This window comes from Heterodontus francisci, chromosome 17, assembly GCF_036365525.1.
Source record: "Heterodontus francisci isolate sHetFra1 chromosome 17, sHetFra1.hap1, whole genome shotgun sequence".
NCBI classification, from domain to species: domain Eukaryota; kingdom Metazoa; phylum Chordata; class Chondrichthyes; order Heterodontiformes; family Heterodontidae; genus Heterodontus; species Heterodontus francisci.
Window position 1 is genome coordinate 73,818,856 of NC_090387.1, and position 12,177 is coordinate 73,831,032.

General features: G+C 49.1%; 1 protein-coding gene across 3 annotated transcripts in view; it reads right to left on the bottom strand.

Moving 5' to 3' along the window:
• The window catches only part of rfwd3 (ring finger and WD repeat domain 3), a 58,129-nt gene that overhangs the window by 37,478 nt on the left and 8,474 nt on the right, over window positions 1-12,177 (bottom strand). For all 3 annotated transcript variants that reach the window (XM_068049671.1, XM_068049672.1, XM_068049670.1), the window contains exon 2: window positions 10,648-10,990. In XM_068049671.1, coding sequence (XP_067905772.1) covers window positions 10,648-10,988 — 341 coding nt within the window. In that variant the 5' untranslated portion in view covers window positions 10,989-10,990. The remainder of the gene's footprint in view (window positions 1-10,647; window positions 10,991-12,177) is intronic.

The window sequence follows — 12,177 nt, forward strand, 5'->3', positions numbered from 1 at the left end:
CACTACCCTGAGGAGCTCCTGTAGTAATGTCCTGGGGCTGAAATGATTGGCCTCCAACAACTACAATCATCTTCCTTTTTGGTAGGTATGATTCCAACCGGTGGAGTTTTCCCCCGGATTCCCATTGACTTGAATTCTGAGATGGCTCTTTAATGCCACACTCAGTCAAATGCTACCTTGACATTAAGGGCAGTCACACTCACCTCACGTCTGAATTCAGCTCTTTTGTCCATACTTGGACCAAGGCTGTAACAAGGCCTGGAGCCGATGGCCCTGGCGGAACCCAAACCGAGCATCAGTAAGCAGGTTGCTGCTGATTAAGTGTTGCGCGATAGCATTGTCAACACCACATTCTAACACTGTGCTGCTGGTAGAGCACAGACTGATGGGATGGTAATTGTTGGGATTGGATTCATCCTGATTTTTGTGAACAGGACATACCTGGGCAATTTTCCACATTGTCAGATAGATGCCAGTGTTGTAGCTGTACCGGAACAGCTTGGCTAGGGGCATGGCTAGGTCTTCAGTACTACAGACGGAATGTTGTCAGGGCTCATAACCCTTGCTGTATCCAGTGCACTCAGCAGTTTCTTGATATCACATGGCATGAATTGAATTGGGTGAAGTCTGGCAAGTGAGATGCTGGAGACCTGAGGAAAAGGCTGAAGTGGATCATCTGCTCTGCACTTCTGGTTGAAGATGGGTGCAAGTGCTTCAGCCTTTCCTATTTCACTGACATGCTGGGCTACCCCATCAGTGAGGATGGAAATGTTTGTGGAGCCGTCTCCTCCGGTTAGTTGTCCACTACCATTCATGACCAGACATGGCTGGACTACGGAGCTTTGACTGGATGGTTGGTTCTGGGATCACTTTGTTCTATCAGTACCATGCTCCTTCCGCTGTTTAGCATGCACATAGTCCTGTGTTGTAGCTTCACCAGGTTGGCATCTCATTTTAGTTATGCCTGGTGCTGCTCCTGGCATGCTCTCCAGATTTAATCAGGGTTGGTCCCCCAGCTTGATGGTAATTGTGGAGTGAGGGATACGCTGGGCCATGAGGTTACACATTATGGTTGAATACAATTCTGCTGCTGATGGCCCACAGAAACTCATGGATGGCCAGTTTTGAGCTGCCAGAAGCAACAGCGGCAGCGGAGAGAGGAGCCGGGGTACAAAAGGAGCGGAGAGCCGAGGCCAGAGACCAGGAGTGGCAGCGGTGGCGAGAGCGTTCTGTTCAATTCTGTGGACCTGCCTGACCAGCAAAAATCGAAGTGTGACGTCACAGGAGAGCTGGTAGGTGATTGGTGGGTATTTCTTCCGTGTCTCTTTTTTGTTTTGGCCAAGTGATTTAAATCAGGAAACGTCATTACAGGTTAAGAGTACACTTAAATAATTTTTTTTTTTAAATACTGAGATCCAAATTAATGAACTAGAATAGAGATGGCTGGGCAGGCGATGTGTTGCAGCTGTAGTATGTGGGAGCTGGTGGACACCGGTGCGATCCACGGTGACCACATCTGCAGCAAGTGTTGGCTGCTTGAGGAACTTCGGCTCAGAGTTGATGAGCTGGAGTCCGAGCTGCGGACACTGTGACATCAGGGAAGGGGAGAGTTACCTGGACAGTGTTTCAGGAGACAGTCACGCCCCTCAGATTAATTACACCCAATCTGGACCGTGGTCAGGGACAGGAGGGTATGACTGCGTGTGAGGCAGGTATGGGATCCAGAATTTAGCTTTGGAGGAGCCTCAGCCAGTGCCCTATTCCAATAGGTAAGGAGTTCTTGCTCCCGGTGTGGACGAGGGCACAGACTGCAAGGAGGATGAGTGAACTGACCACTGCACCGTGGTTCAGGGCACCATTCAAGTGGGGGGAGAAAATAGAAATGTTGTAGTCATATGGAATAGCATAGTTAAGGGAATAGATACTGTTCTCTGCAACAAAGATAGACAGTCCCGAAGGCTGTGCTGCCTACCTGGTGCCAAGGTTATGGACATCATTTCTGGGCTAGAGAGGAACTTGTAGTGGGAGGGAAAGAATCCATTTGTTGTGGTCCACGTAGGTACCAACGACACAGGTAGGACTAGGAAACAGGTTCTGCTGAAGGACTATGAGCAGCTCGGGGCTAAATTAAAAAGCAGAACCGCAAAGGTAATAATCTCCGGATTACTACCCGAGCCACGTGCAAATTGGAATAGGTTAAATAAGATTAGAGAGGTAAATGTGTGGCTCAAAGATTGATGTGGGAGAAATGGGACACTGGCACCAGTACTGGAGAAAAGAGAGCGCTGTTCTGTTGGGATGGGCTGCACTTGAACCATGCTGGGACCAGTGTCCTGGCGAATCGTATAACTAGGGTTTAAGGCTTTAAATTAAATAGTGGGGGGGGAGGAGAGAGTTCAATTGAAGGGAAGTTTAGAAAGTCGAAAAGTAACGAGAGAGCAGAGGTGCAGGGTAGTGAAGTGGCATATATTAATCAGAGAGTGACAGGGAGGGACAGAGAATATGAGCATAAGAGTATTGCAGAAATCAGAACCAGAGTAGGTAAAAATGGTAATAAGGCAAACCTTAAGACTCTTTATCTGAATGCACGTAGCATTCATAACAAGATAGATGAGCTGATGACACAGATAGAAATAAATGAATATGATCTGATAGTTGTCACAGACGTGGTTGCAGGAAGACCAGGACTGGAAACTCAATGTTCAAGGATATTCGACTTTCTGGAAACATTGGCAGAAAGGAAAAGGAGGTGGGGGTAGCTTGGTTATTGAAGGAAGTTGTGAGTAATGAAATAGGTGTAATAGATCATGAAGTAGAATCAGTTTGGGTGGAAATAAGGAATAGCAAGGGGATGAAATCACGGGTGGGAGTGCTCTATAGGCCCCCCGAGGCCTATCTGTAGGACAAAATATCAGGAAATAATGGAAGCGTGTAAGAAAGGCACTACAATTATCGTGGAAATTTTAATTTGCATATAGACTGGACAAATCAAATTGGCAAGGGTAGCATGGAAGATGAATTTGTAGACTGCATCAGGGATTGTTTCTTAGAACAATACGTTGCAGAACCTACCTGGGAACAGGTTATTTTAGATTTGGTAATGTGTAATGAGGTAGGATTAATAAGCAATCTCGTAGTTAAAGATCCTTTAGGGGGAAGTGATCATAACATGGTAGAATTTCAAATTCAGTTTGAGGGTGAGCAACTCGGGTCTCAAACCAGTGTCTTCAACTTAAACAAGGGAAATTACAGAGGTATGAAGAAAGAGTTGTCTAAAGCGGGCTGGGAAAATAGACTACAAGGGAAGTCAGTAGATGAGCAGTGGCAGATATTTCGTAACACTCAGCAAACATTTATTCCGGTCAGAATGAAGGACTCGAAGAAAACAATGAACCACCCGTGGATAACAAAGGAAGTTAGGGAAGAGTATCAAATCAAAAACAAAGGCGTATAATGCGGTGAAAGCTAGTGGTAGGCCAGAGGATTGGGCAGTTTTTAGAAACCAGTAGCGGATGACTAAAAAACTAAAAGAGAAAACTGATGTGAGTAAATTGGCAAGAAATATAAAAAACAGTAAGAGCTTCTACAGGTATATAAAAAGGAAGAGAGTAGCTATAGTAAGTGTGGGACCCTTAGAGGATGAGACTGGGGAATTAATAACAGGGAACAGGGAAATGGCAGATAACTTAAACCAATATTTTGCATCGGTCTTCACGGTGAGGACACTATAAACATCCCAACAATAATAGATGAGCAAGGTGTAAATGGGAGGGAGGAACTTGCAACAACCTCTATCACGAGGGAAAAGGTGCTGGACGAACTGATGGGAATAAAGGCAGACAAGTCGTCAGGACCTGATGATCTGCATCCAAGGGTTTTAAAAGAAGTGGCTGCAGAGATAGTGGAGGCATTGGTCATAATATACCAAACTCACTGGATTCCGGTAGGATACCAGCGGATTGGAAAACCGCTAATGTGACGCCCCTATTCAAGAAAGGAGGGAGACAGAAAGCAGGAAACTATAGACCAGTTAGCTTAACATCTGTCATTGGGAAAATGCTAGAGTCCATTATTAAGGAAGAAATAGCAGGACATTTAGAAAAACATAATGCAATCAAGCAGAGCCAACATGGTTTTATGAAAGGGAAGTCATGTTTGACAAATTTGTTAGAGTTCTTTGAGGATATAACAAAGAGTGGATACAGGGGAACTGGTAGATGTAGTGTATTTGAATTTTCAGAAGGCGTTTGATAAGGTGCCACATAAAAGGTTATTACACAAAATAGGAGCTCAGGGTATTGGAGGTAATGTGCTGGCATGGATTGAGGATTGGCTAACACACAGAAGGCAGAGAGTCGGGATCAATGGATCTTTTTCAGGTTGGAAAGCCGTAACTCTTGGGGTACCACAAGGATCGGTCCTAGGGCCTCATCTATTTACTATCTATATTAATGGTTTGGAGGAATGGACAGAGTGCAGAGTATTCAAATTTGCTGACGATACAAAAATAGGTGGGAAGGTGTGTTGTGATGAGGACACAAAGAATCTGCATAGGGATAAAGATAGGTTAAGTGAGTGGGCAAAAACTTGGCAGATGGTGTTCAATGTGGGAAAGCGTGAGGTAATCCACTTTGGTAGGAAGAATAAAAAGGCAGATTACTTTTTAGATGGAGAAAGACTACAAAATACTGCAGTACAGAGGGATCTGGGTGTTCTTGTACATGAAACACAAAAAGTCAGCAGGTAGGTGCAACAGGTAATTATGAAGGCAAAATGAATTTTGGCCTTTATTGACTGGGGGTTAGAGTTTAAAAATGGGGAAGTCTTACTACAACTGTACAGGGTGTTGGTGAGGCCAGACCTGGAGTACTGCGTACAGTTTTGGTCCCCGTATTTAAGGAAGGATATACTAGCATTGGAGGCAGTTCAGGAAAGGTTCACTGAGCTGATTCCTGGGATGAAGGGGTTTTCTCACCAAGAATGGTTAAACGGGTTAGGCCTTTATTCATTGGCGTTTCGAAGAATGAGCGGTGATCTTATTGAAACAAATAAGATTCTAAGGGGGCTTGACAGGGTAGATGTTGAGAATATGTTTCCACTGGTGGGGGAATCTCGAACAAGGGGACATCATTACCGGGGGGGGGGGGCGTAGTGGTATTGTCACTGGACTAGTAACCCAGAGACCCAGGGTATTGCTCTGGGGACATGGGTTCAAATCCCACCACAGCAGAAGGTGGAATTTGAATTTCAATTAAAAAAATCTGGAATTTTAAAAAAAAGCTAGTCTAATGATGGCCATAAAATCATTGTCGATTGTTGTAAAAGCCCATCTGGTTCACTAATGCCCTTTAGGGAAGGAAATCTGCTGTCCTTAACTGGTCTGGCCGACATGTGACTCCAGACCCACAGCAACGTGGTTGACTCTTACATGCCCTAGCAAGCCACTCAGTTGTATCTAACCATTACGAAGTCAATAAAAAGGAATGAAACCGGACAGACCACCCGGCATCGACCTAGACACTGGAAACGACAACGGCAAACCCAACCCTGTCGACCCTGCACAGTCCTCCTTACTAACATCTGAGGACTTGTGCCAAAGTTGGGAAAGCTGTCCCACAGACTAGTCAAGCAACAGCCTGACATAGTCATACTCACGGATTCATACCTGACAAACAATGTCCCAGACACTGCCATCACCATCCCCGGGTATGTCCTGTCCCACCGGCAGGAAAGACCCAGCAGAGGTGGCGGCACAGTGGTATACAGTAGGGAGGGAGTTGCCCTGGGAGTCCTCAACATTGACTCTGGACCCCATGAAGTCTCATGGCATCAGGTCAAACATGGGCAAGGAAACCTCCTGCTGATTACCACCTACCGCCCTCCCTCAGCTGATGAATCAGTACTCCTCCATGTTGAACAGCACGTCAACGAAGCACTGAGGGTGGCAAGGGCACTGAATGTACTCTGGATGGGGGACTTCAATGTTCATCACAAAGAGTGACTCGGTAGAACCACTACTGACCAAACTGGCCGAGTCCTAAAGGACATAGCTGCTAGACTGGGTACGTGGCAGGTGGTGAGGGAACCAAGAGGCAAAAACATACTTGACCTCACCCTCACCACTCTGCCTGCCACAGATGCATCTGTCCATGACAGTATTGGTAGGAGTGACCACCACACATTGTGGAGACGAAGTTCCGCCTTCACATTGAGGATACCCTCCTTCGTGTTGTGTGGCACTACCACCGTGCTAAATGGGATAGATTTCAAACAGATCTAGTAATGCAAAACTGGGCATCCATGAGGCACTGTGGGCCATCAGCAGCAGGAGAGTTATACTCAACCACAATCTGTAACCTCATGGCCCAGAATATCCCCCACTCTACCATTATCAAGCCAGGAGACCAACCCTGGTTCAATGAAGAGTGCAGGAGGGCATGCCAGGAGCAGCACCAGGCGTACCGAAAAATGAGCGGTCAACCTGGTGAAGCTACAACACAGGACTATCTGCATGCTAAACTGCGTAAGCAGCATACGATAGAGCTAAGCGATCCCATAACCAACGGATCAGATCTAAGTTCTGCAATCCTGTCACATCCGTGAATAATGGTGGACAATTAAACAACTAACTGGAGGAGGTGGCTCCACAAATATCCCCATCCTCAATGATGGGGGAGCCCAGCACATCAGTGCGAAAGATAAGGCTGAAGCATTTGCAACAATCTTCAGCCAGAAGTGCCCAGTTGATGATCCATCTCGGCCTCTTCCTGAAGTCCCCAGCATCACAGATGCCAGACTTCAGCCAATTCGATTCATTCTGCGTGATATGAAGAAATGACCGAAGGCACTGGATACTGCAAAGGCTATGGGCCTTGACAATATTCAGTACAATCGTACTGAAGACATGTGCTCCAGAACTTGCCGTGCTCCTAGCCAAGCTATTCCAGTATAGCTACAACACTGGCATCTACCCAGCAATGTGGAAAATTGCCCAGGTATGTCCTGTACACAAAAAGCAGGACAAGTCCAACCCGGCCAATTAACCCCCCCCCTCTTCAGCCTACTCTCAATCATCAGTAAAGTGATGGAAGGTGTCATCAACAGTGCCATCCAGCAGCATTTGCTTAGCAAAAACCTGCTCAGTTTGAGTTCTGCCAGGACCACTCAGCTCCTGACCTCATTACAGCCTTGGTTCAAACATGGACAAAAGATCTGAACTCAAAAGGGGACGTGAGAGTGACTGCCCTTGACATCAAGGCAGCATTTGACAGAGTATGACATCAAGGAGCCCTAGCAAAACTGAGGTCAATGGGAATCAGGGGGAAAACCCTCCGCTGGCTGGAGTCATACCTAGTGCAAAGGAAGATGGTTGCGGTTGTTGGAGGTCAATCATCTGAGCTCCAGGACATCACTGCAGGAATTCCTCAGGGTAGTGCCCTAGGCCCAACCATCTTCAGCTGCTTCATCAATGACCTTCCTTCAACCATAAGGCCAGAAGTGGGAATGTTTGCTGATGATTGCATAATGTTCAGCACCATTCGTGACTCCTCAGATACTGAAACAGTCAGTGTAGAAATGCAGCAAGAATTGGACAATATCCAGGCTTGGGCTGATAAGTGGCAAGTAACATTCGTGCCACACAAGTGCCAGGCAATGACCATCTCCAAAAAGAGAGAATCTAACCATCTCCCCTTGACATTCAATGGCATTACCATCGCTGAATCCCCCACGATCAACATCCTAGGGGCGACCATTGGCCAGAAACTGAACTGGAGTAGTCATATAAATACCATGGCTACAAGAGCAGATCAGAGGCTGGGAATCCTGAGGCGAGTAACTCACCTCCTGACTCTCCAAAGCCTGTCCACCATCTACAAGGTACAAGTCAAGAGTGTGATGGAATACTCTCCACTTGCCTGGATGGGTGCAGCTCCAACAACACTCAAGAAGCTGGACACCATCCAGGACAAAGCAGCCCACTTGATTGTTCGTAGTTGGTGTGCCATTCACTCCCTCCACCACCGACGCACAGTGGCAGCATCTACAAGATGCACTGCAGCAACGCACCAAAGCTCCTTCGACAGCACCTTCCAAACTCGCGACCTCCACCAACTAGAAGGACAAGGGCAGCAAATGCATGGGAACACCACCACCTGCAAGTTCCCCTCCAAGTCACACACCATCCTGGCTTGGAACTATATCACCGTTCCTTCAGTCGCTGGGGCAAAATCCTGGAACTCCCCTCTTAACAGCACTGTGCGTGTACCTACCCCACATGGACTGCAGCGGTTCAAGAAGGCAGCTCACCACCACCTTCTCAAGGGCAATTAGGGATAGGCAATAAATGCTGGCCTGGCCAGCGACGCCCACATCCCATGAATGAAAGAAAGAATTTAAAAAAAGAATAAGGGGGCACACATTTAAAACTGAGCTGCAAAGGAATTTCTTCTCTCAGAGGGTGCTGAATCTCTGGAATTCTCTACCTCAGAGTTGTGGAGGCCAGGACACTGTATTTAAGGAGGAGGTAGATAGATTTTTGAAATCTCGGGGAGTCGAGGGTTATGCGGAGCAGGCCTGAAAGAGGAGTTGAGGCCTGGGACAGATCAGCCATGATCTTATTGAATGGCGGGGCAGGCTGGAGGGGCTGAATAGCCTACTCCTGCTCCTACTTCTTGTGTTCTGCTCTGAATCTGTCTCATTTAGCACGATAGTAGTGCCACACAACACGATGAAGCGTGTCCTCAGTGTGAAGATGGAAATTCGTCTCCACAAGGACTATGTTCTGGTCACTCCTTCCAATATGGTCATGGACAGGTGCAGCTACGACAGGTTTTTCCCTCTTGTTGGTGCTCTCACCACCTGCCACAGGCTCAATCTGGCAGATATGTTCTTCAGGACTCAGCTAGCTCAGTCAGTTGTGTTGCTACTGAGCCACTGTTAGTGATGGACATTAAAGTCCCCCACCCAGGGATGATGATGGAAGTGTGTGGAACATTGCCACACTTTAGGAAAGATGTGAGGGCACTGGAGAGAGTATAGAAAAGATTCACGAGAATGGTTCCAGGGATGAGGAATTTCAGTTATGAAGACAGATTGGAGAAGATGGACTGTTAAAGGCTGAGAAGTGATTTGATAGAGGCATTCAAAATCATGAGGGGTCTGGACAGAGTCGGCAGAGAGAAACTGCTCCCATTTGTGAAAGGATTGAGAACAAGAGGGCCCAAATTCAAAGTATTTGGTAAGAGAAGCAAAAGTGACATGAGTAAAAACATTTTCATGTAGTGAGTGGTTAAGGTCTAGAATGTGCTGCCTGAGAACACGGTAGAGGCAGTTCAATTGAGGCAGTCAAAAGGGAATTAGACAGTGATATGAAAGAGGAAGAGTGTGCAGAATTACGGGGAGAAGGCGGGGGAATGGAACTGAGGGAACTGCTTTCAGAGAGCCAGTGCGGACATGATGGGACGAATGGCCTCCACCTGCACAGTAACGATTCTGTGACTGGCTGTAAGGTATGATTCAGACAGTTCTCTCAATTTTGGCACAAGTTCCCAATTGTTCGTGAGGAGGACTTTGCAGGGTGGACTGGACAGGGTGTGCCTAGGTCAATCAGGTGGCCCATCCTATTTTTGTGTTCTTTAACTTACCATAGCAGTTTTATAGAATGAAGTGGCTTGGTAGGCCATTTCAGAGGGCAATTAAGAGTCAATCACATTGCTGGGAATCTGGAGACACATGTAGGCCAGACCAGATCAGTCCTCCTTGCCAGCCTCCTATTCTCCAGACTCCAACTTGTTGCAACATCAGCTACCAGCAGACCCCCCCAGCATGCCCGTCACCACATCTTTACTGACCTACAGTGACACCCTGTTTCCCGCAATGCACTGATTTGAAGATCTTCATCTTCTCATCCCTTCACACCCTTGGCCCAACCCATCTTTGCAACCTTCTCCAGCCTTCTATTTCTGACCTGTGAATTTTCCACCTTGGCCCCAACATTGCTATCAGACCTATAGCTATGATGGCCCTACTCATTTGGAACTTCCACGAGTATGGAAATAGGATTTTAATTTGTTGGTTTGTAATACCACAGTGGACAGAAAACAAGGATTAGACAGGCAGCAGGTTCAGAGATGCACATCTCGCTTTGATACAGCATAGAACAGGATGAACAGTTTCGCTCTCCAGCCTGCTGGTTGAACCTAGATGGATGGTTTCCAATCTACACACAACCCAACCCTGGGCAGGAAAGTCACTTTTAATGCTGGAGTTCGCTGTATGGTATTCAGAATGACTAATTCCTCACTTAGTAGTGCTTGCCTCAACTGTTGACGGCAGGAGTTGTTGGGGTCCATCAAATAACCATATATGGCTCTGGAGACAAATTTCTTGGGATTCTAAAATCACTGAAAGAGACATATTTACAGCACAGTTGGCCATTCAGCTGAGTCATGAGAAAAAGTCTGCAATGCTATCAAGTGAAGAGGTCGATCAAGAGAACCAGAGGACAGAACATCAGTGGATTCACCCAGCCAAAGGAGCATTGAAGAAAAAGTAATTAACGTGAATATGATGCTCCTTCATACCAGACAAATCATGTCATACAAACTAGATTTTCAACTTGTCATTTTGTACCATTTCAAAGGTTACCTGGATGATGACGATCTCTGGGAAGCACTTGCTCCTGGCTGACGGCGGCCATTCCTCCTCAACTGTCTGCGCTGGTGTCCAGGTCTCTGCCCAAGTGAAAAGTGCTGCGCCACAGTTCTCAGTGCCCCTTGCAGCCTTTGGAGTTCCTCAGTTAGTAAAGCAGCTTCCAATCCACCACTGTGAGCACCTGGAGGGGCCTCAATTACAGACAACTCCTCGCCACTGGGTGCACTACTAGAGCCAGCTCCCATCAGCCTTGAAGCTGGGTCATGGATGCCCAATTGTGTCGAAACAGTTTCCTCCTCTGGCTGCATATCCACATCAATTGCTTGCTGAGCCATTCCTAGGACAGAGAGCAGCAGAGGTCAGCCAGTGCCAAAGAATACTTCTTGAGTGACATTACATGTGGAATAAACATAAACATTGCAACATTCCTGCTATTTCTAAAATAAGTCCTGCATTGTGGTTTCATCATCCAAGTTGAATAGGAAAGATGGGGCAAATCAATAAACAATGATCTATTAAAGTCTAAGAAAGCGTGGTAGCAGTTAGATGGGGGAGGGTGAACGCGGTGGGGAGGCGAAGCGGGGAGGGGGGGAATGGAGGGAGGGGAACCCACGGGGGTGAGGGAGGGGGCCCGCGGGGATGGGGGGGCGCAGCGGTGGCCCCTACGGGGAGAGGGGCGCGGAAGGAGCGCACAGGGAGGGGGGGCTCCCCGCGAGGAGGAGGGGGGGGGGGGGGGAAAGAGAGGCGGGGGGGGGGAAAGAGAGGCGGGGGGGGGGGAAAGAGAGGCGGGGGGGGGGGGGAAAGAGAGGCGGGGGGGGGGGGAAAGAGAGGCGGGGGGGGGGGGAAGAGAGGCGGGGGGGGGGGGAAGAGAGGCGGGGGGGGGGGGGAAGAGAGGCGGGTGGGGGGGAAGAGAGGCGGGTGGGGGGGAAGAGAGGCGGGTGGGGGGGAAGAGAGGCGGGTGGGGGGGAAGAGAGGCGGGTGGGGGGGGAAGAGAGGCGGGTGGGGGGGGAAGAGAGGCGGGTGGGGGGGGAAGAGAGGCGGGTGGGGGGGGAAGAGAGGCGGGTGGGGGGGGGGAAGAGAGGCGGGTGGGGGGGGGAAGAGAGGCGGGGTGGGGGGGGAAGAGAGGCGGTGTGGGGGGGAAGAGAGGCGGGTGGGGGGGGAAAGAGGCGGGTGTGGGGGGGAAAGAGAGGCGGGTGGGGGGGGAAGAGAGGCGGTGGGGGGGGAAGAGAGGCGGGTGGGGGGGGGAAGAGAGGCGGGTGGGGGGGGAAGAGAGGCGGGTGGGGGGGGGAAGAGAGGCGGGTGGGGGGGGAAGAGAGGCGGTGGGGGGGAAGAGAGGCGGGTGGGGGGGAAGAGAGGCGGGTGGGGGGGGAAGAGAGGCGGGTGGGGGGGAAGAGAGGCGGGTGGGGGGGAAGAGAGGCGGGTGGGGGGGGGAAGAGAGGCGGGTGGGGGGGGGAAGAGGGAGGCGGGTGGGGGGGGAAGAGAGGCGGGTGGGGGGGGGAAGAGAGGCGGGTGGGGGGGGGAAGA